Source organism: Oncorhynchus clarkii, chromosome 3 (genome assembly GCF_045791955.1).
Source record: "Oncorhynchus clarkii lewisi isolate Uvic-CL-2024 chromosome 3, UVic_Ocla_1.0, whole genome shotgun sequence".
Classification (NCBI taxonomy): domain Eukaryota; kingdom Metazoa; phylum Chordata; class Actinopteri; order Salmoniformes; family Salmonidae; genus Oncorhynchus; species Oncorhynchus clarkii.
In genome coordinates, this window is record NC_092149.1 from 10,747,298 (window position 1) to 10,772,667 (window position 25,370).

Here is a 25,370-nt window from a genome sequence, read left to right on the forward strand (position 1 = left end):
AGAACTAAAGGAAAAACTAGATCAGTAGTGGAACCATCAGAACACTGAGTTAACCTGTAGAACACTAAAGGAAACACTAGAACAGCAGTGGAACCATCAGAACATTGAGTTGACCTGTAGAACACTAAAGGAAACACTAGAACAGTAGTGGAACCATCAGAACATTGAGTCAACCGGGAAACACTAAAGGAAACACTAGAACAGTAGTGGAACCATCAGAACATTGAGTTAACCTGTAGAACACTAAAGGAAACACTAGAACTGTAGTGGAACCATCAGAACATTGAGTTAACCTGTAGAACACTAAAGGAAACACTAGAACAGTAGTGGAACCATCAGAACATTGAGTTAACCTGTAGAACACTAAAGGAAACACTAGAACAGTAGTGGAACCATCAGAACATTGAGTTAACCGGTAAAGCACTCTAGGAAACACTAGAACAGTAGTGGAACCATCAGAACACTGAGTTAACCTGTAGAACACTAAAGGAAACACTAGAACAGAACACTGAGTCAACCTGGGACCGCTAAAGAAAACACTAGAACAGTAGTGGAACCATCAGAACACTGAGTCAACCTGTAACCACTAAAGGAAACACCAGAACAGTAGTGGAACCATCTGAACATTGAGTTAACCTGTAGAACACTAAATAAAACACTAGAACAGTAGTGGAACCATCAGAACATTGAGTTAACCTGGAACCACTAAAGGGAACACTAGAACAGTATTGGAACCATCAGAACATTGAGTTAATCTGTAGAACCCTGAAGGAAACACTAGAACAGTAGTGGAACCATCAGAACACTGAGTTAACCTGGAACCACTAAAGGAACCACTAGAACAGTAGTGGAACCATCAGAACACTGAGTTAACCTGGAACCACTAAAGGAACCACTAGAACAATATTGGTACCATCAGAACATTGAGTTAACCTGTAGAACACTAAAGGAAACACTAGAACAGTACTGGAACCATCAGATCACAGAGTTAACCTGTAGAACACTAAAGGAAACACTAGAACAGTAGTGGAACCATCAGAACATTGAGTTAACCTGTATAACACTAAAGGTAATACTAGAACTGTAGTGGAACCATCAGAACATTGAGTTAACCTGTAGAATACTAAAGAAAACACTAGAACAGTAGTAGAACAATCAGAACATTGAGTTAACCTGTAGAACACTAAAGGAAACACGAGAACAGCAGTGGAACCATCAGAACACTGAGTTAACCTGTATAACACTAAAGGAAACACTAGAACAGTAGTGGAACCATCAGAACATTGAGTTAACCTGTAGAACACCAAAGGAAACACTAGAACAGTAGTGGAACCATCAGAACATTGAGTTAACCTGTAGAACACTAAAGGAAACACTAGCACAGCAGTGGAACCATCAGAATACTGAGTCAACCTATAGAACACTAAAGGAAACACTAGAACAGTAGTGGAACCATCAGAACATTGAGTTAACCTGTAGAACACCAAATGAAACACTAGAACAGTAGTGGAACCATCAGAACATTGAGTTAACCTGTAGAACACTAAAGGAAACACTAGCACAGCAGTGGAACCATCAGAATACTGAGTCAACCTGTAGAACACTTATGGAAACACTAGAATAGTAGTGGAACCATCAGAACATTGAGTTAACCGGTAAAACACTAAAGGAAACACTAGAACAGTTGTGGAACCATCAGAACACTGAGTTAACCTGTAGAACACTAAAGGAAAGACTAGAACAGTAGTGGAACCATCAGAACACTGAGTTAACCTGGAACCACTAAAGGAAACACTAGAACAGTAGTGGAACCATCAGAATATTGAGTTAACCTGTAGAACACTAATGGAAACACTAGAACAGTAGTGGAAACATCAGAACACTGAGTCAACCTGGAACCGCTAAAGGAAACACTAGAACAGTAGTGGAACCATCAGAACATTGATTTAACCTGGAACCACTAAAGGAAACACTAGAACAGTAGTGGAACCATCAGAAAATTGAGTTAACCTTTATAACACTATTGGAAACACTTGAGCAGTAGTGGAACCATCAGAACACTGAGTCAACTTGTAGAACACTAAAGGAAACACTAGAGCAGTAGTGGAACCATCAGAACACTGAGTCAACCTGTGAACACTAAAGGAAACACTAGAACAGTAGTGGAACCATCAGAACACTGAGTTAACCTGTAACCACTAAAGGGAACACTAGAACAGTATTGGAACCATCAGAACATTGAGTTAATCTGTAGAACCCTGAAGGAAACACTAGAACAGTAGTGGAACCATCAGAACATTGAGTTAACCTGTAGAACACTAATGGAAACACTAGAACAGTAGTGAAAACAACAGAACACTGAGTCAACCTGGAACCGCTAAAGGAAACACTAGAACAGTAGTGGAACCATCAGAACATTGATTTAACCTGGAACCACTAAAGGAAACACTAGAACAGTAGTGGAAACATTAGAACACTGAGTCGACCTGGGACCGCTAAAGGAAACACTAGAACAGTACTGGAACCATCAGAACATTGAGTTAACCTGGAACCACTAAAGGAAACACTAGAACAGTAGTGGAACCATCAGAAAATTGAGTTAACCTTTAGAACACTATTGGAAACACTAGAACAGTTGTGGAAGCATCAGAACACTGAGTCAACCTGGAACCACTAATGGAAACACTAGAACAGTAGTGGAACCATCAGAACATTGAGTTAACCTGTAGAACACTAAAGGAAACACTAGAACAGTAGTGGAACCATCAGCACTCTGGGTTAACCTGTAACCACTAAAGGAAACACTAGAACAGTAGTGGAAACATCAGAACACTGAGTCAACCTGGAACCGCTAAAGGAAACACTAGAACAGCAGTGGAACCATCAGAACACTGAGTCAACCTGTAGAACACTAAAGGAAACACTAGAACAGTAGTGGAACCATCAGAACACTGAGTCAACCTGTAGAACACTAAAGGAAACACTAAAACAATAGTGGAACCATCAGAACATTGAGTTAACCGGTAGAACTAAAGGAAAAACTAGATCAGTAGTGGAACCATCAGAACACTGAGTTAACCTGTAGAACACTAAAGGAAACACTAGAACAGCAGTGGAACCATCAGAACATTGAGTTGACCTGTATAACACTAAAGGAAACACTAGAACAGTAGTGGAACCATCTGAACATTGAGTTAACCTGTAGAACACTAAATAAAAAACTAGAACAGTAGTGGAACCATCAGAACACTGAGTTAACCTGGAACCACTAAAGGGAACACTAGAACAGTATTGGAACCATCAGAACATTGAGTTAATCTGTAGAACCCTGAAGGAAACACTAGAACAGTAGTGGAACCATCAGAACATTGAGTTAACCTGTAGAACACTAATGGAAACACTAGAACAGTAGTGGAAACAACAGAACACTGAGTCAACCTGGAACCGCTAAAGGAAACACTAGAACAGTAGTGGAACCATCAGAACATTGATTTAACCTGGAACCACTAAAGGAAACACTAGAACAGTAGTGGAACCATCAGAAAATTGAGTTAACCTTTATAACACTATTGGAAACACTTGAACAGTAGTGGAACCATCAGAACAGTGAGTCAACCTGTAGAACACTAAAGGAAACACTAGAACAGTAGTGGAACCATCAGAACACTGAGTCAACCTGTGAACACTAAAGGAAACACTAGAACAGTAGTGGAACCATCAGAACACTGAGTTAACCTGTAACCACTAAAGGAAATACTACAACAGTTGTGGAAGCATCAGAACACTGAGTCAACCTGGAACCACTAAAGGAAACACTAGAACAGTAGTGGAACCATCAGAACACTGAGGTAACCTGTAGAACACCAAAGGAAACACTAGAACAGTAGTGGAACCATCAGACCATTGAGTTAACCTGTAGACCACTAAAGGAAACACTAGAACAGTAGTGGAACCATCAGAAAATTGAGTTAACCTGTAGAACACTAATGGAAACACTAGAACAGTAGTGGAAACATCAGAACACTGAGTCAACCTGGGACCGCTAAAGGAAACACTTGAACAGTACTGGAACCATCAGAACATTGAGTTAACCTGGAACCACTAAAGGAAACACTAGAACAGTAGTGGAACCATCAGAAAATTGAGTTAACCTTTAGAACACTATTGGAAACACTAGAACAGTAGTGGAACCATCAGAACATTGAGTTAACCTGTAGAACACTAAAGGAAACACTAGAACAGCAGTGGAACCATCAGAACTCTGGGTTAACCTGTAACCACTAAAGGAAACACTAGAACAGTAGTGGAAACATCAGAACACTGAGTCAACCTGGAACCGCTAAAGGAAACACTAGAACAGCAGTGGAACCATCAGAACACTGAGTCAACCTGTAGAACACTAAAGGAAACACTAGAACAGTAGTGGAACCATCAGAACACTGAGTCAACCTGTAGAACACTAAAGGAAACACTAGAACAGTAGTGGAACCATCAGAACATTGAGTTAACCGGTAGAACTAAAGGAAAAACTAGATCAGTAGTGGAACCATCAGAACACTGAGTTAACCTGTAGAACACTAAAGGAAACACTAGAACAGCAGTGGAACCATCAGAACATTGAGTTGACCTGTAGAACACTAAAGGAAACACTAGAACAGTAGTGGAACCATCAGAACATTGAGTCAACCGGGAAACACTAAAGGAAACACTAGAACAGTAGTGGAACCATCAGAACATTGAGTTAACCTGTAGAACACTAAAGGAAACACTAGAACTGTAGTGGAACCATCAGAACATTGAGTTAACCTGTAGAACACTAAAGGAAACACTAGAACAGTAGTGGAACCATCAGAACATTGAGTTAACCTGTAGAACACTAAAGGAAACACTAGAACAGTAGTGGAACCATCAGAACATTGAGTTAACCGGTAAAGCACTCTAGGAAACACTAGAACAGTAGTGGAACCATCAGAACACTGAGTTAACCTGTAGAACACTAAAGGAAACACTAGAACAGAACACTGAGTCAACCTGGGACCGCTAAAGAAAACACTAGAACAGTAGTGGAACCATCAGAACACTGAGTCAACCTGTAACCACTAAAGGAAACACCAGAACAGTAGTGGAACCATCTGAACATTGAGTTAACCTGTAGAACACTAAATAAAACACTAGAACAGTAGTGGAACCATCAGAACATTGAGTTAACCTGGAACCACTAAAGGGAACACTAGAACAGTATTGGAACCATCAGAACATTGAGTTAATCTGTAGAACCCTGAAGGAAACACTAGAACAGTAGTGGAACCATCAGAACACTGAGTTAACCTGGAACCACTAAAGGAACCACTAGAACAGTAGTGGAACCATCAGAACACTGAGTTAACCTGGAACCACTAAAGGAACCACTAGAACAATATTGGTACCATCAGAACATTGAGTTAACCTGTAGAACACTAAAGGAAACACTAGAACAGTACTGGAACCATCAGATCACAGAGTTAACCTGTAGAACACTAAAGGAAACACTAGAACAGTAGTGGAACCATCAGAACATTGAGTTAACCTGTATAACACTAAAGGTAATACTAGAACTGTAGTGGAACCATCAGAACATTGAGTTAACCTGTAGAATACTAAAGAAAACACTAGAACAGTAGTAGAACAATCAGAACATTGAGTTAACCTGTAGAACACTAAAGGAAACACGAGAACAGCAGTGGAACCATCAGAACACTGAGTTAACCTGTATAACACTAAAGGAAACACTAGAACAGTAGTGGAACCATCAGAACATTGAGTTAACCTGTAGAACACCAAAGGAAACACTAGAACAGTAGTGGAACCATCAGAACATTGAGTTAACCTGTAGAACACTAAAGGAAACACTAGCACAGCAGTGGAACCATCAGAATACTGAGTCAACCTATAGAACACTAAAGGAAACACTAGAACAGTAGTGGAACCATCAGAACATTGAGTTAACCTGTAGAACACCAAATGAAACACTAGAACAGTAGTGGAACCATCAGAACATTGAGTTAACCTGTAGAACACTAAAGGAAACACTAGCACAGCAGTGGAACCATCAGAATACTGAGTCAACCTGTAGAACACTTATGGAAACACTAGAATAGTAGTGGAACCATCAGAACATTGAGTTAACCGGTAAAACACTAAAGGAAACACTAGAACAGTTGTGGAACCATCAGAACACTGAGTTAACCTGTAGAACACTAAAGGAAAGACTAGAACAGTAGTGGAACCATCAGAACACTGAGTTAACCTGGAACCACTAAAGGAAACACTAGAACAGTAGTGGAACCATCAGAATATTGAGTTAACCTGTAGAACACTAATGGAAACACTAGAACAGTAGTGGAAACATCAGAACACTGAGTCAACCTGGAACCGCTAAAGGAAACACTAGAACAGTAGTGGAACCATCAGAACATTGATTTAACCTGGAACCACTAAAGGAAACACTAGAACAGTAGTGGAACCATCAGAAAATTGAGTTAACCTTTATAACACTATTGGAAACACTTGAGCAGTAGTGGAACCATCAGAACACTGAGTCAACTTGTAGAACACTAAAGGAAACACTAGAGCAGTAGTGGAACCATCAGAACACTGAGTCAACCTGTGAACACTAAAGGAAACACTAGAACAGTAGTGGAACCATCAGAACACTGAGTTAACCTGTAACCACTAAAGGGAACACTAGAACAGTATTGGAACCATCAGAACATTGAGTTAATCTGTAGAACCCTGAAGGAAACACTAGAACAGTAGTGGAACCATCAGAACATTGAGTTAACCTGTAGAACACTAATGGAAACACTAGAACAGTAGTGAAAACAACAGAACACTGAGTCAACCTGGAACCGCTAAAGGAAACACTAGAACAGTAGTGGAACCATCAGAACATTGATTTAACCTGGAACCACTAAAGGAAACACTAGAACAGTAGTGGAAACATTAGAACACTGAGTCGACCTGGGACCGCTAAAGGAAACACTAGAACAGTACTGGAACCATCAGAACATTGAGTTAACCTGGAACCACTAAAGGAAACACTAGAACAGTAGTGGAACCATCAGAAAATTGAGTTAACCTTTAGAACACTATTGGAAACACTAGAACAGTTGTGGAAGCATCAGAACACTGAGTCAACCTGGAACCACTAATGGAAACACTAGAACAGTAGTGGAACCATCAGAACATTGAGTTAACCTGTAGAACACTAAAGGAAACACTAGAACAGTAGTGGAACCATCAGCACTCTGGGTTAACCTGTAACCACTAAAGGAAACACTAGAACAGTAGTGGAAACATCAGAACACTGAGTCAACCTGGAACCGCTAAAGGAAACACTAGAACAGCAGTGGAACCATCAGAACACTGAGTCAACCTGTAGAACACTAAAGGAAACACTAGAACAGTAGTGGAACCATCAGAACACTGAGTCAACCTGTAGAACACTAAAGGAAACACTAAAACAGTAGTGGAACCATCAGAACATTGAGTTAACCGGTAGAACTAAAGGAAAAACTAGATCAGTAGTGGAACCATCAGAACACTGAGTTAACCTGTAGAACACTAAAGGAAACACTAGAACAGCAGTGGAACCATCAGAACATTGAGTTGACCTGTATAACACTAAAGGAAACACTAGAACAGTAGTGGAACCATCTGAACATTGAGTTAACCTGTAGAACACTAAATAAAAAACTAGAACAGTAGTGGAACCATCAGAACACTGAGTTAACCTGGAACCACTAAAGGGAACACTAGAACAGTATTGGAACCATCAGAACATTGAGTTAATCTGTAGAACCCTGAAGGAAACACTAGAACAGTAGTGGAACCATCAGAACATTGAGTTAACCTGTAGAACACTAATGGAAACACTAGAACAGTAGTGAAAACAACAGAACACTGAGTCAACCTGGAACCGCTAAAGGAAACACTAGAACAGTAGTGGAACCATCAGAACATTGATTTAACCTGGAACCACTAAAGGAAACACTAGAACAGTAGTGGAACCATCAGAAAATTGAGTTAACCTTTATAACACTATTGGAAACACTTGAGCAGTAGTGGAACCATCAGAACACTGAGTCAACCTGTAGAACACTAAAGGAAACACTAGAGCAGTAGTGGAACCATCAGAACACTGAGTCAACCTGTGAACACTAAAGGAAACACTAGAACAGTAGTGGAACCATCAGAACACTGAGTTAACCTGTAACCACTAAAGGAAATACTAGAACAGTTGTGGAAGCATCAGAACACTGAGTCAACCTGGAACCACTAAAGGAAACACTAGAACAGTAGTGGAACCATCAGAACACTGAGGTAACCTGTAGAACACCAAAGGAAACACTAGAACAGTAGTGGAACCATCAGACCATTGAGTTAACCTGTAGACCACTAAAGGAAACACTAGAACAGTAGTGGAACCATCAGAACATTTAGTTAACCTGTAGAACACTAATGGAAACACTAGAACAGTAGTGGAAACATCAGAACACTGAGTCGACCTGGGACCGCTAAAGGAAACACTAGAACAGTACTGGAACCATCAGAACATTGAGTTAACCTGGAACCACTAAAGGAAACACTAGAACAGTAGTGGAACCATCAGAAAATTGAGTTAACCTTTAGAACACTATTGGAAACACTAGAACAGTTGTGGAAGCATCAGAACACTGAGTCAACCTGGAACCACTAATGGAAACACTAGAACAGTAGTGGAACCATCAGAACTCTGGGTTAACCTGTAACCACTAAAGGAAACACTAGAACAGTAGTGGAAACATCAGAACACTGAGTCAACCTGGAACCGCTAAAGGAAACACTAGAACAGCAGTGGAACCATCAGAACACTGAGTCAACCTGTAGAACACTAAAGGAAACACTAGAACAGTAGTGGAACCATCAGAACACTGAGTCAACCTGTAGAACACTAAAGGAAACACTAAAACAGTAGTGGAACCATCAGAACATTGAGTTAACCGGTAGAACTAAAGGAAAAACTAGATCAGTAGTGGAACCATCAGAACACTGAGTTAACCTGTAGAACACTAAAGGAAACACTAGAACAGCAGTGGAACCATCAGAACATTGAGTTGACCTGTATAACACTAAAGGAAACACTAGAACAGTAGTGGAACCATCTGAACATTGAGTTAACCTGTAGAACACTAAATAAAACACTAGAACAGTAGTGGAACCATCAGAACACTGAGTTAACCTGGAACCACTAAAGGGAACACTAGAACAGTATTGGAACCATCAGAACATTGAGTTAATCTGTAGAACCCTGAAGGAAACACTAGAACAGTAGTGGAACCATCAGAACACTGAGTTAACCTGGAACCACTAAAGGAACCACTAGAACAGTAGTGGAACCATCAGAACACTGAGTTAACCTGGAACCACTAAAGGAACCACTAGAACAATATTGGAACCATCAGAACATTGAGTTAACCTGTAGAACACTAAAGGAAACACTAGAACAGTACTGGAACCATCAGATCACCGAGTTAACCTGTAGAACACCAAAGGAAACACTAGAACAGTAGTGGAACCATCAGAACATTGAGTTAACCTGTAGAACACTAAAGGAAACACTAGCACAGCAGTGGAACCATCCGAATACTGAGTCAACCTGTAGAACACTAAAGGAAACACTAGAATAGTAGTGGAACCATCAGAACATTGAGTTAACCGGTAAAACACTAAAGGAAACACTAGAACAGTTGTGGAACCATCAGAACACTGAGTTAACCTGTAGAACACTAAAGGAAAGACTAGAACAGTAGTGGAACCATCAGAACACTGAGTTAACCTGGAACCACTAAAGGAAACACTAGAACAGTAGTGGAACCATCAGAATATTGAGTTAACCTGTAGAACACTAATGGAAACACTAGAACAGTAGTGGAACCATCAGAACACTGAGTCAACCTGTAGAACACTAAAGGAAACACTAGAACAGTAGTGGAACCATCAGAACATTGAGTTAACATGTAGAACACTAATGGAAACACTAGAACAGTAGTGAAAACAACAGAACACTGAGTCAACCTGGAACCGCTAAAGGAAACACTAGAACAGTAGTGGAACCATCAGAACATTGATTTAACCTGGAACCACTAAAGGAAACACTAGAACAGTAGTGGAACCATCAGAAAATTGAGTTAACCTTTATAACACTATTGGAAACACTTGAGCAGTAGTGGAACCATCAGAACACTGAGTCAACCTGTAGAACACTAAAGGAAACACTAGAGCAGTAGTGGAACCATCAGAACACTGAGTCAACCTGTGAACACTAAAGGAAACACTAGAACAGTAGTGGAACCATCAGAACACTGAGTTAACCTGTAACCACTAAAGGAAATACTAGAACAGTTGTGGAAGCATCAGAACACTGAGTCAACCTGGAACCACTAAAGGAAACACTAGAACAGCAGTGGAACCATCAGAACACTGAGTCAACCTGTAGAACACTAAAGGAAACACTAGAACAGTAGTGGAACCATCAGAACACTGAGTCAACCTGTAGAACACTAAAGGAAACACTAAAACAGTAGTGGAACCATCAGAACATTGAGTTAACCGGTAGAACTAAAGGAAAAACTAGATCAGTAGTGGAACCATCAGAACACTGAGTTAACCTGTAGAACACTAAAGGAAACACTAGAACAGCAGTGGAACCATCAGAACATTGAGTTGACCTGTATAACACTAAAGGAAACACTAGAACAGTAGTGGAACCATCAGAACATTTAGTCAACCTGGAACCACTAAAGGAAACACTAGAACAGTAGTGGAACCATCAGAACATTGAGTTAACCTTTAGAACACCAAAGGAAACACTAGAACAGTAGTGGAATCATCAGAACATTGAGTTAACCTGTAGAACACTAAAGGTAACACTAGAACAGTAGTGGAACCATCAGAACATTGAGTTAACCTGTAGAATACTAAAGGAAACACTAGAACAGTAGTAGAACCATCAGAACATTGAGTTAACCAGTAGAACACTAAAGGAAACACTAGAACGGTAGTGGATCCATCAGAACACTGAGTCAACCTGGAACCGCTAAAGGAAACACTAGAATGGTAGTGGAACCATCAGAACATTGAGTTAACCTGTAGAACACTAAAGGAAACACTAGAACAGTAGTGGAACCATCAGATCACCGAGTTAACCTGTAGAACACTAAAGGAAACACTAGAACAGTAGTGGAACCATCAGAACATTGAGTTAACCTGTAGAACACTAAAGGTAACACTAGAACAGTAGTGGAACCATCAGAACATTGAGTTAACCTGTAGAATACTAAAGGAAACACTAGAACAGTATTAGAACCATCAGAACATTGCGTTAACCTGTAGAACACTAAAGGAAACACTAGAACAGTAGTGGATCCATCAGAACACTGAGTCAACCTGGAACCGCTTAAGGAAACACTAGAACGGTAGTGGAACCATCAGAACATTGAGTTAACCTGTAGAACACTAAAGGAAACACTAGAACAGTAGTGGAACCATCAGAACATTGAGAACCTGTAGAACACTAAAGGAAACACTAGAACAGTAGTGGAACCATCAGAACATTTAGTCAACCTGGAACCACTAAAGGAAACACTAGAACAGTAGTGGAACCATCAGAACATTGAGTTACCCTTTAGAACACCAAAGGAAACACTAGAACAGTAGTGGAACCATCAGAACACTGAGTTAACCTGGATTCACTATAGGAAACACTTGAACAGTAGTGGAACTATCAGAACATTGAGTCACCCTGGAACCACTAAAGGAAACACTAGAACAGTAGTGGAACCATCAGAACACTGAGTTAACCTGGAACCACTAAAGGAACCACTAGAACAATATTGGAACCATCAGAACATTGAGTTAAGCTGTAGAACACTAAAGGAAACACTAGAACAGTAGTGGAACCATTAGAACACTGAGTTAACCTGTAGAACACTAATTGATCCTTTAGAATCCTGACTCCAGGTTATTCTAGAGCCTCTCTACACTGACTATACAAAACATAAAGAACACCTGCTCTTTCCATGACATAGACTGACCAGGTGAATCCAGGTGAAAGCTATGATCCCTTATTGATGTCACTTGTTAAATCCACTTCTGTCCGTGTAGATGAAGAGGAGGAGACAGGTTAAAGAAGGATTTTTAAGCCTTGAGACAATTGTGACATAGATTGGGGCAACTCAATTTTAGGAAGGTGTTCGTAATGTTTGGTATACTCAGTATATATCACATACTGGAAGCTTAGGTGAAAAGGTAGTGCCACCCTGTGGTGGCAGACAGACACCCTCAGGGCGGCTGTTAAGAACTAGACAAGGGGATCTGCAACTTTGATGAGGGTGGGGGCCACAAAAAATCTGAGCGAAATGCTGTACTTTGTGAGCTAAACATTATAAACACCCCCGTCTTGACAGTGAAAACTTCAGAGTTCATTTCCTGCAATTCTACACATTTTGCCATGGGGCAGAGAGAAACATGTTCTGTTTTAAAGCTAATTTCCCCCGGTCAGTAATTCCACCATGATATCAGGTTTAGATAGCTGGCCACAAGACTAACTTACCATATAAAATGTTTTAGCTGACTTGGCTAATTGAGTGACTATCAGTGACTGATATAACAAGTGTACAAGACAGTAGTTTTGGAATTGTTAGTTAGATTACTTGTTGGTTATTACTGCATTGTCGGAACTAGAATTACAAGCATTTAGCTACACTCGCATTAACATCTGCTAACCATGTGTATGTGACAAATAAAATTTGATTTGATTTGATTTGAAGAGAATAACTGCTGATGCACAACCAAGTTTCAAAATGTCACCTTGTGTATTCTACTATTCTAACTCTCAACAGTAAATTGAGACTGAGTTTCTAAAAAATATATCTAAATCTAGAAAATGAAATAAAAGACTGGGCTGTTTGAGCAGTAATATCTCTATTGTTTATTAACCTTGTGGGGGGTTGCTGTCAGGGCAGGTGAGGAGCGGTGGCTGGAGGGGCGGAGGAGGGTGCTCACACACACTCTAACACACACACACACACACTCCAATTCTAATGTGTGTGGGGTGATGGGAGTCCTTCTCTCTCTCTGACACCTGATCAATATCTAGCTGAGACAGGGAGAGACTTCTGGGATTACTGATCTAATTGGACTGAGAATAGGGAGGATAGACCATATGTACACACACACTCACACACACACCCATACACACACAGGCCTATATGGACACACATTTGCATGTGCACACACATATATACATACACACACACACTTTCTCAAAACTCACACATACTCTCACATGCATGCTCAGTCAGCAGATAGATCTGTCAAACGATGAGGCTGGAAGGATTAGATAGGAGAGAGTCTGAGAACCAACAGGAAAGAACAGAGAAGAGAGAGGAGAGAGTCTGAGAACCAACAAGAAAGAACAGAGAGGAGAGAGTCTGAGAACCAATAGGAAAGAACAGAGAGGAGAAGAGAGAGGAGAGAGTCTGAGAACCAACAGGAAAGAACAGAGAGGAGAGAGTCTCAGAACCAATAGGAAAGAACAGAGAGGAGAGAGTCTGAGAACCAATAGGAAAGAACAGAGAGGAGAGAGTCTGAGAACCAATAGGAAAGAACAGAGAGGAGATGAGAGAGGAGAGAGTCTGAGAACCAACAGGAAAGAACAGAGAGGAGAGAGTCTGAGAACCAATTGGAAAGAACAGAGAAGAGAGAGGAGAGAGTCTGAGAACCAATAGGAAAGAACAGAGAGGAGAGAGTCTGAGAACCAATAGGAAAGAACAGAGAAGAGAGAGGAGAGAGTGAGAACCAACAGGAAAGAACAGAGAGGAGAGAGTCTGAGAACCAATAGGAAATAACAGAGAAGAGAGAAGAGAGAGTAGAGAGTCTGAGAACCAATAGGAAAGAACAGAGAAGAGAGAGGAGAGAGTGAGAACCAATAGGAAAGAACATAGAGGAGAGAGTCTGAGAACTAATAGGAAAGAACAGAGAGGAAAGAGAGAGGAGAGAGTCTGAGAACCAACAGGAAAGAACAGAGAAGAGAGAGAGGAGAGAATCTGAGAACCAACAAGAAAGAACAGAGAGGAGAGAGTCTGAGAACCAATAGGAAAGAACAGAGAGGAGAAGAGAGAGGAGAGAGTCTGAGAACCAACAGGAAAGAACAGAGAGGAGAGAGTCTCAGAACCAATAGGAAAGAACAGAGAGGAGAGAGTCTGAGAACCAATAGGAAAGAACAGAGAGGAGATGAGAGAGGAGAGAGTCTGAGAACCAACAGGAAAGAACAGAGAGGAGAGAGTCTGAGAACCAATTGGAAAGAACAGAGAAGAGAGAGGAGAGAGTCTGAGAACCAATAGGAAAGAACAGAGAGGAGAGAGTCTGAGAACCAATAGGAAAGAACAGAGAAGAGAGAGGAGAGAGTGAGAACCAACAGGAAAGAACAGAGAGGAGAGAGTCTGAGAACCAATAGGAAATAACAGAGAAGAGAGAAGAGAGAGGAGAGAGTCTGAGAACCAATAGGAAAGAACAGAGAAGAGAGAGGAGAGAGTGAGAACCAATAGGAAAGAACATAGAGGAGAGAGTCTGAGAACTAATAGGAAAGAACAGAGAGGAAAGAGAGAGGAGAGAGTCTGAGAACCAATAGGAAAGAACAGAGAGGAGAGAGTCTGAGAACCAACAGGAAAGAACAGAGAGGAGAGAGTCTGAGAACCAACAGGAAAGAACAGAGAGGAGAGAGTCTGAGAACCAATAGGAAAGAACAGAGAGGAGAAGAGAGAGGAGAGAGTCTGAGAACCAACAGGAAAGAACAGAGAGGAGAGAGTCTGAGAACCAACAGGAAAGAACAGAGAGGAGAAAAGAGAGGAGAGAGTCTGAGAACCAATAGGAAAGAACAGAGAGGAGAAGAGAGAGGAGAGAGTCTGAGAACCAACAGGAAAGAACAGAGAGGAGAGAGTCTGAGAACCAATAGGAAAGAACAGAGAGGAGATGAGAGAGGAGAGAGTCTGAGAACCAACAGGAAAGAACAGAGAGAACAGAGAAAGAGTCTGAGAACCAATTGGAAAGAACAGAGAAGAGAGAGGAGAGAGTCTGAGAACCAATAGGAAAGAACAGAGAGGAGAGAGTCTGAGAACCAATAGGAAAGAACAGAGAAGAGAGAGGAGAGAGTGAGAACCAACAGGAAAGAACAGAGAGGAGAGAGTCTGAGAACCAATAGGAAAGAACAGAGAGGAGAGAGTCTGAGAACCAACAGGAAAGAACAGAGAGGAGAGAGTCTGAGAACCAACAGGAAAGAACAGAGAGGAGAGAGTCTGAGAACCAATAGGAAAGAACAGAGAGGAGAAGAGAGAGGAGAGAGTCTGAGAACCAACAGGAAAGAACAGAGAGGAGAGAGTCTGAGAACCAACTGGAAAGAACAGAGAGGAGAAGAGAGAGGAGAGAGTCTGAGAACCAATAGGAAAGAACAGAGAGGAGAAGAGAGAGGAGAGAGTCTGAGAACCAACAGGAAAGAACAGAGAGGAGAGAGTCTGAGAACCAATAGGAAATAACAGAGAAGAGAGAAGAGAGAGGAGAGAGTCTGAGAACCAATAGGAAAGAACAGAGAAGAGAGAGGAGAGAGTGAGAACCAATAGGAAAGAACATAGAGAAGAGAGTCTGAGAACTAATAGGAAAGAACAGAGAGGAAAGAGAGAGGAGAGAGTCTGAGAACCAATAGGAAAGAACAGAGAGGAGAGAGTCTGAGAACCAACAGGAAAGAACAGAGAGGAGAGAGTCTGAGAACCAACAGGAAAGAACAGAGAGGAGAGAGTCTGAGAACCAATAGGAAAGAACAGAGAGGAGAAGAGAGAGGAGAGAGTCTGAGAACCAACAGGAAAGAACAGAGAGGAGAGAGTCTGAGAACCAACAGGAAAGAACAGAGAGGAGAAGAGAGAGGAGAGAGTCTGAGAACCAATAGGAAAGAACAGAGAGGAGAAGAGAGAGGAGAGAGTCTGAGAACCAACAGGAAAGAACAGAGAGGAGAGAGTCTGAGAACCAATAGGAAAGAACAGAGAGGAGATGAGAGAGGAGAGAGTCTGAGAACCAACAGGAAAGAACAGAGAGGAGAGAGTCTGAGAACCAATTGGAAAGAACAGAGAAGAGAGAGGAGAGAGTCTGAGAACCAATAGGAAAGAACAGAGAGGAGAGAGTCTGAGAATCAATAGGAAAGAACAGAGAAGAGAGAGGAGAGAGTGAGAACCAACAGGAAAGAACAGAGAGGAGAGAGTCTGAGAACCAATAGGAAAGAACAGAGAGGAGAGAGTCTGAGAACCAATAGGAAAGAACAGAGAAGAGAGAAGAGAGAGGAGAGAGTCTGAGAACCAATAGGAAAGAACATAGAGGAGAGAGTCTGAGAACTAATAGGAAAGAACAGAGAGGAAAGAGAGAGGAGAGAGTCTGAGAACCAATAGGAAAGAACAGAGAGGAGAGAGTCTGAGAACCAACAGGAAAGAACAGAGAGGAGAGAGTCTGAGAACCAACAGGAAAGAACAGAGAGGAGAGAGTCTGAGAACCAATAGGAAAGAACAGAGAGGAGAGAGTCTCAGAACCAATAGGAAAGAACAGAGAGGAGAGAGTCTGAGAACCAATAGGAAAGAACAGAGAGGAGATGAGAGAGGAGAGAGTCTGAGAACCAACAGGAAAGAACAGAGAGGAGAGAGTCTGAGAACCAATTGGAAAGAACAGAGAAGAGAGAGGAGAGAGTCTGAGAACCAATAGGAAAGAACAGAGAGGAGAGAGTCTGAGAACCAATAGGAAAGAACAGAGAAGAGAGAGGAGAGAGTGAGAACCAACAGGAAAGAACAGAGAGGAGAGAGTCTGAGAACCAATAGGAAAGAACAGAGAGGAGAGAGTCTGAGAACCAATAGGAAAGAACAGAGAAGAGAGAAGAGAGAGGAGAGAGTCTGAGAACCAATAGGAAAGAACAGAGAAGAGAGAAGAGAGAGGAGAGAGTCTGAGAACCAATAGGAAAGAACAGAGAAGAGAGAGGAGAGAGTGAGAACCAATAGGAAAGGACAGATGGATGATGATGGATTTGGATAAGACACCATAGAGAAAGTGTGTGTGTGTGTGCTCCAGGGGAACGTGCGGTTTCTGAAGCTGCTCCTGTCGCGTCGTGCTGATTGGCTGCAGAAGGATCTAGAGGAGGTAACACCCCTCCACCTGGCGACCCGTCACCCCTCCCCCAACCCCCTGGCCTTGCTGCTCAAACACATAGGACCTGGAGAGGTGGATACACAGAACAAGAGCAAGGTACCACACACACTGTTTACAAAGTTGGGTAATAGTTCTATCAAACATACTTGTTATGGAACTGTCCCGGCTCTTTGATTTGATTGACTGAATTAGAGTTCACGTGGAGTTCTGCGCAATCCAGAGACACACACACATGACAATTGGCTGCTTTGTCCTGACTCTTCAAGGCAGACAGTTGTGCCAAATACATTCTACACGCACGCACACCCACACAGGCCCCCTCTGTCTGTAGCGATGATGTCTATCTGTCTGTTAGTTCTGTAATAATCCAATATGTATCATCAGCATGTCAGGTGACACTGGTTTCAGTATGTCCCAGAATAGATCTCTAACAACAGCCATAGAGGAGGTGATATCTCTGTTATAGCATACTGTCACTGTTACTGTCACTTTTATTATCACTGTCACTGTTACTGTCACTGTTACTGTCACTTTTATTATCACTGTCACTGTCACTGTCACTGTTACAGTCATTGTCCCTGTTACAGTCATTATTACTCTCACTGTTAGTGTTACTGTCACTTACAGTCATTGTCACTGTTACAGTCATTATTACTTTCACTGTTATTGTCACTGTTACTGTCACTGTCATTGTTACTGTCACTGTTACAGTCATTATTACTGTCACTGTTATTGTCACTGTTACTGTCACTGTCACTGTCACTATTACAATCATTGTTACTGTCATTGTTACTGTCCCTATTACAGTCATTGTTACTGTCACTGTTACAGTCATTGTTACTGTCACTATTACAGTCATTGTTACTGTCACTGTTACTATCATTGTCACTGTCACTGTTACTGTTACTGTCACTTACGGTCATTATTACTGTCACTGTTATTGTCACTGTTACTGTCACTGTCATTATTACTGTCACTGTTACAGTCATTATTACTGTCACTGTTACTGTCACTGTCATTATTACTGTCACTGTTACAGTCATTGTTACTGTCACTGTTATTGTCATTGTTACTGTTACTGTCACTTTTACAGTCAGTGTTCCTGTCACTGTTACTGTCATTGTTACTGTTACTGTCACTGTTACAGTCATTGTTACTGTCACAGTCACTGTTACTGTCATTGTTACTGTCACTGTTACTGTCATTGTTACTGTTACTGTCACTTACAGTCATTATTACCGTCACTGTTACAGTCAGTATTACTGTCACTGTTATTGTCACTGTTACTGTCACTGTCATTGTTACAGTCATTATTACTGTCATTGTTACTGTCACTGCTACTGTCACTGTCACTGTCACTGTTACTTACAGTCATTATTACTGTCACTGTCACTGTTACAGTCATTAATACTGTCACTGTTACTGTCATTGTTACTGTCACTGTCACTACAGTTACTTACAGTCATTATTACTGTCACTGTCACTGTTACAGTCATTATTACTGTCACTGTTATTGTCACTGTTACTGTCTTTGTTACTGTCACTGTTATAGTCATTATTACTGTCACTGTTACTGTCATTGTTACTGTCGCTGTTACAGTCATTGTTACTGTCATTGTTACTGTCACTGTTACTGTCATGTTACTGTCACTGTCACTGTTACTGTCATGTTACTGTCACTGTCACTATTACAGTCATTGTTACTGTCACTGTTACAGTCATTATTACTGTCACTGTTACAGTAATTGTTACTGTTACTGTCACTGTTGCTGTTACTGTCATGTTAAATCCTCAGGCTTTATGTGTTTATGTAGAATATGTTCTAGGGCTTTTTGATTTAGTTCACAGTTATTTCTAGAGCAAATAGCCTGGAGGTTAGAGCCTGGAGGTTAGAGCCTGGAGGTTAGAGCCTAGAGGTTAGAGCCTGGAGGTTGGAGCCTGGAGGTTAGAGCCTAGAGGTTAGAGCCTAGAGGTTAGAGCCTGGAGGTTAGAGCCTAGAGGTTGGAGCCTAGAGGTTGGAGCCTAGAGGTTAGAGCCTGGAGGTTAGAGCCTGGAGGTTAGAGCTTGGAGGTTAGAGCCTGGAGGTTAGAGGTTAGAGCCTAGAGGTTAGAGCCTGGAGGTTAGAGCCTGGAGGTTAAAGCCTAGAGGTTAGAGCCTAGAGGTTAGAGCCTGGAGGTTAGAGCCTAGAGGTTAGAGCCTAGAGGTTAGAGCCTAGAGGTTAGAGCCTGGAGGTTAGAGCCTGGAGGTTAGAGCTTGGAGGTTAGAGCTTAGAGGTTAGAGCCTGGAGGTTAGAGCTTAGAGATTAGAGCCTGGAGGTTGGAGCCTGGAGGTTAGAGCCTAGAGGTTAGAGCCTAGAGTTTAGAGCCTGGAGGTTAGAGCCTAGAGGTTAGAGCCTAGAGGTTGGAGCCTAGAGGTTAGAGCCTGGAGGTTAGAGCCTGGAGGTTAGAGCCTGGAGGTTAGAGCCTGGAGGTTAGAGCCTTGAGGTTAGAGCCTGGAGGTTAGAGCCTAGAGGTTAGAGCCTAGAGGTTAGAGCCTGGAGGTTAGAGCCTTGAGGTTAGAGCCTGGAGGTTAGAGCCTAGAGGTTAGAGCCTAGAGGTTAGAGCCTAGAGGTTAGAGCCTAGAGGTTAGAGCCTAGAGGTTAGAGCCTGGAGGTTAGAGCTTGGAGGTTAGAGCTTGGAGGTTAGAGCGTTGGGCCAGTAACCAAAAGGTTACTTAACCCCAATTGCTCCACGGGGGAATGACAATGGTGACCCTGGCTGTGGCCCCAGCGGGAGTTTGGATATGCAAGAAACACATTTCCCATACACATTAACAGGTCAAATATAAGCACCCCCAAATTATTATTGCAATAGTGTCTGACCCCCCCCCCCCCCCTCTCTCTCTCCCCCTGCAGCAGACTGCGCTCCACTGGTCAGCGTTCTATAACAGGCCAGAGCACGTCAGACTGCTCATCAAACACGACTCCAACATTGGCATCCCAGACAGTGAGGGCAAGATCCCCCTACACTGGGCTGCTCACAGCCAGGAGCACACCGCTATACACACCGTCCGCTGTATACTGGTACACACACACACACACACACACACACACACACACACACACACACACACACACACACACACACACAGTATCCAGTGAGAATGTCATCCTTACACACACCATCCTCTGCTTACTGATGTAAATGAGGTGTGTGTGTGTGCGCGTAGGAGGCGGCTCCTACCGAGTCTCTGTTGAACTGGCAGGACTATGAGGGGCGCACACCTTTGCACTTTGCTGTTGCCGACGGCAACGAGGCAGTGGTGGAGGTGCTGACATCGTATGAAGGCTGCAGCGTCACGGCGTACGACAACCTGTTCAGAACCCCGCTGCACTGGGCTGCACTGCTGGGTAAGAGACTGTGTTTACAATGTGGATCCTGTCATCAGAATGTGGTTCCATCACTGGTCCAGATACTGTACCGGAGGGGGGGGGGGGGCAACCCGAGCTGAACCTGGATATGTTGATGTGTGTTTCAGGACATGCCAAGATAGTGCACTTGTTGTTGGAGAGGAACACGTCAGGCACCATCCCCTCAGACAGCCATGGGGCCACACCTCTACACTATGGAGCTCAGAGCAACTACGCTGTACGTAGACACACACACACACATGCACACATGCGCACGTTTTCACCTTATATCAGGGACTCATGTGTGTGCGTGGGAGACGGTGGGTGTGCTTCTGTCCCACCCCTCTGTGAAAGACGAGCCAGATCTGGAGGGCCGCACAGCGTTCATGTGGGCTGCTGGGAAAGGAAGCGATGATGTCATACGCACCATGCTGACACTCACGCCTCACATCGACATCAACATGGCCGACAAGTACGGAGGCACTGGTGAGGAACTCTGGGATGTGTTTAATACGCAGGGATTGTTTCAGTCAGCAGTAGACCAAGAGCTGCTGTGACTGGTCAGGCTGGTAGAGGACACCTCCCCCTTCATCCCCGGCTCCCTCCCCCTTCATCCCCTACCCCCTTCACCGCCTTCACCACAGTTTCCCAGATCTTAATGTCCTGGTACTGTCACCATCAGAGCTACTCAGAGAGATAAACAGACGCGCAGGATGACACACACACACTCACACACTGGTGCTAGCCTCTGTCATCCTGCGCGTGTAGGAATGTTGAGGCACTGGAGGTGACGCAGGTGGCAGAACAGCGGCTGTCTGATGTCACAGGGGATTCCCCAGAGTGGCATAGATGTCAGGGGATTCCCCAAAAGCAGTGGAGCGGGAGAGACAAGTGGGGAGAGAGACATGTCAACACATAACACACGCGCACGCACGCGCACACACATACACACACACATACACACACCATTCCCAAGCTGTAGACATGCTATCCTTTGTCCCCTGCTCTGCCCTGTGGGCTGATTGGAGCACTAATCACCATGGTGATGCCCCTGCTTCCTGCCCTGCAGGGACAATTTATGTGAGCATATGCTAATGAGTTGGTAAAATATGCAAATGATCTGGTGTACTATGCCAATGAGGTTGAGTGTGATGGGGAGCAGAGTGGGTTGATCAGAGTCACTGGAGTAGATAGATGGGCCAGGGTGTAAATATTGACTGACATGAAATAACAACACAGTTCAGGGTCAAAGTGCAACAAAGGACTTTTCATTTGACGAACTGGTTCTGAAAACTCGAGTACGTGAGGCTGCTGAAGTGTGTGGAGACTGAAAATCTCAACTTAATGTGTGTGTGTGTGTGTTGCAGCGCTGCATGCGGCCTCTCTGTCAGGTCATGTGAGTACAGTGAGGTTGCTGTTGGAGAGAGGAGCCATAGTGGACAGTCTAGACGTAATGAAACACACGCCTCTGTTCAGAGCCTGTGAGATGGGACACCGCCACATCATCCTCACACTTATCAAAGGTACACAGCAAAGATGGTGGATAAATGAAGATTTTGCTTTACTCAGGTCGTTGACCATTGGAAAAAAGGAGCGAGTGAGATGTCTCACTTCCTCTTCCATCTCTGGTACGCAGTAAACCAGTGTGTGTGGTGGTGATTATTGTAGACTTGGTATCCTAGTCCTTCAATACATTGTGGTCTGATAGCAGTGAAGAGTTTGTGGTCATACACGCATCCTTAAAAACATCCCCAAATATACACATTCCCCTCACATCCCCAAATATACACATTCCCCTCACATCCCCAAATATACACATTCCCCCTCACATCCCCAAATATACACATTCCCCCTCACATCCCCAAATATACACATTCCCCCTCACATCCCCAAATATACACATACCCCTCACATCCCCAAATATACACATTCCCCCTCACATCCCCAAATATACACATTCCCCCTCACATCCCCAAATATACACATTTCCCTCACATCCCCAAATATACACATTTCCCTCACATCCCCAAATATACACATTCCACCTCACATCCCCAAATATACACATTCCCCCTCACATCCCCAAATATACACATTTCCCTCACATCCCCAAATATACACATTCCCCCTCACATCCCCAAATATACACATTTCCCTCACATCCCCAAATATACACATTCCACCTCACATCCCCAAATATACACATGTCCCTCACATCCCCAAATATACACATTCCCCCTCACATCCCCAAATATACACATTCCCCCTCACATCCCCAAATATACACATTCCCCCTCACATCCCCAAATATACACATTTCCCTCACATCCCCAAATATACACATTTCCCTCACATCCCCAAATATACACATTCCCCCTCACATCCCCAAATATACACATTCCCCCTCACATCCCCAAATATACACATTCCCCCTCACATCCCCAAATATACACATTTCCCCTCACATGAACATTATGCGCATGAAGCATGGTGTGTGTCATTTCACTTTCGCAACAGTAATCTTTTTTTGATGTCTATAATCGTTTATGACCGTATGTACCTCTGTGATTAATTATGATTAACTATGTGCAAAGTGAATAGAATTTGTTCCACACAAACCATGCGTCATGTGCATGTGAGGCGAAATGTGTATATTTGGGGATGTGAGGCGAAATGTGTATATTTGGGGATGTGAGGTGAAATGTGTATATTTGGGGATGTGAGCACTCAGTTTGTTTGACCTGACGAAGATCCGGGTTCGGATCGAAACGTTGTCAATAAAGGTGTGAAATGGGAGGTTGATTCAATAATATCTGCAATTTAGCAGACACTTTTATCCAAAGCAACTTATAGTTATTTTGTATGTGGTGCTATGCTCTATCTACTGAGTCTTACAGGACTACACTAGTGTACCATGCTCTACCTACTGAGTCATACAGGACTACACTAGTGTACCATGCTCTACCTACTGAGTCATACAGGACTACACTAGTGTACCATGCTCTACCTACTGAGTCATACAGGACTACACTAGTGTACCATGCTCTATCTACTGAGTCTTACAGGACTACACTAGTGTACCATGCTCTACCTACTGAGTCATACAGGACTACACTAGTGTACCATGCTCTATCTACTGAGTCATACAGGACTACACTAGTGTACCATGCTCTATCTACTGAGTCATACAGGACTACACTAGTGTACCATGCTCTATCTACTGAGTCATACAGGACTACACTAGTGTACCATGCTCTATCTACTGAGTCATACAGGACTACACTAGTGTACCATGCTCTATCTACTGAGTCATACAGGACTACACTAGTGTACCATGCTCTACCTACTGAGTCATACAGGACTACACTAGTGTACCATGCTCTATCTACTGAGTCATACAGGACTACACTAGTGTACCATGCTCTATCTACTGAGTCATACAGGACTACACTAGTGTACCATGCTCTACCTACTGAGTCATACAGGACTACACTAGTGTACCATGCTCTATCTACTGAGTCATACAGGACTACACTAGTGTACCATGCTCTATCTACTGAGTCATACAGGACTACACTAGTGTACCATGCTCTATCTACTGAGTCATACAGGACTACACTAGTGTACCATGCTCTATCTACTGTGTCATACAGGACTACACTAGTGTACCATGCTCTATCTACTGAGTCTTACAGGACTACACTAGTGTACCATGCTCTATCTACTGAGTCATACAGGACTACACTAGTGTACCATGCTCTATCTACTGAGTCATACAGGACTACACTAGTGTACCATGCTCTACCTACTGAGTCATACAGGACTACACTAGTGTACCATGCTCTATCTACTGAGTCTTACAGGACTACACTAGTGTACCATGCTCTACCTACTGAGTCTTACAGGACTACACTAGTGTACCATGCTCTATCTACTGAGTCATACAGGACTACACTAGTGTACCATGCTCTATCTACTGAGTCATACAGGACTACACTAGTGTACCATGCTCTATCTACTGAGTCATACAGGACTACACTAGTGTACCATGCTCTATCTACTGAGTCATACAGGACTACACTAGTGTACCATGCTCTATCTACTGAGTCATACAGGACTACACTAGTGTACCATGCTCTACCTACTGAGTCATACAGGACTACACTAGTGTACCATGCTCTATCTACTGAGTCATACAGGACTACACTAGTGTACCATGCTCTATCTACTGAGTCATACAGGACTACACTAGTGTACCATGCTCTACCTACTGAGTCATACAGGACTACACTAGTGTACCATGCTCTATCTACTGAGTCATACAGGACTACACTAGTGTACCATGCTCTATCTACTGAGTCATACAGGACTACACTAGTGTACCATGCTCTATCTACTGAGTCATACAGGACTACACTAGTGTACCATGCTCTATCTACTGTGTCATACAGGACTACACTAGTGTACCATGCTCTATCTACTGAGTCTTACAGGACTACACTAGTGTACCATGCTCTATCTACTGAGTCATACAGGACTACACTAGTGTACCATGCTCTATCTACTGAGTCATACAGGACTACACTAGTGTACCATGCTCTACCTACTGAGTCATACAGGACTACACTAGTGTACCATGCTCTATCTACTGAGTCTTACAGGACTACACTAGTGTACCATGCTCTACCTACTGAGTCTTACAGGACTACACTAGTGTACCATGCTC

The 25,370-nt window shown here is 42.8% G+C and overlaps 1 protein-coding gene across 1 annotated transcript in view; it reads left to right on the forward strand.

Moving 5' to 3' along the window:
• The window catches only part of LOC139387726 (inversin-like), a 255,745-nt gene that overhangs the window by 217,658 nt on the left and 12,717 nt on the right, over positions 1-25,370 (forward strand). Inside the window, exons 3-8 of the mRNA XM_071133999.1 lie at positions 17,179-17,352; positions 20,150-20,317; positions 20,464-20,644; positions 20,773-20,882; positions 20,962-21,130; positions 22,012-22,167. Of these exons, the coding sequence (XP_070990100.1) occupies positions 17,179-17,352; positions 20,150-20,317; positions 20,464-20,644; positions 20,773-20,882; positions 20,962-21,130; positions 22,012-22,167 (958 nt within the window). The remainder of the gene's footprint in view (positions 1-17,178; positions 17,353-20,149; positions 20,318-20,463; positions 20,645-20,772; positions 20,883-20,961; positions 21,131-22,011; positions 22,168-25,370) is intronic.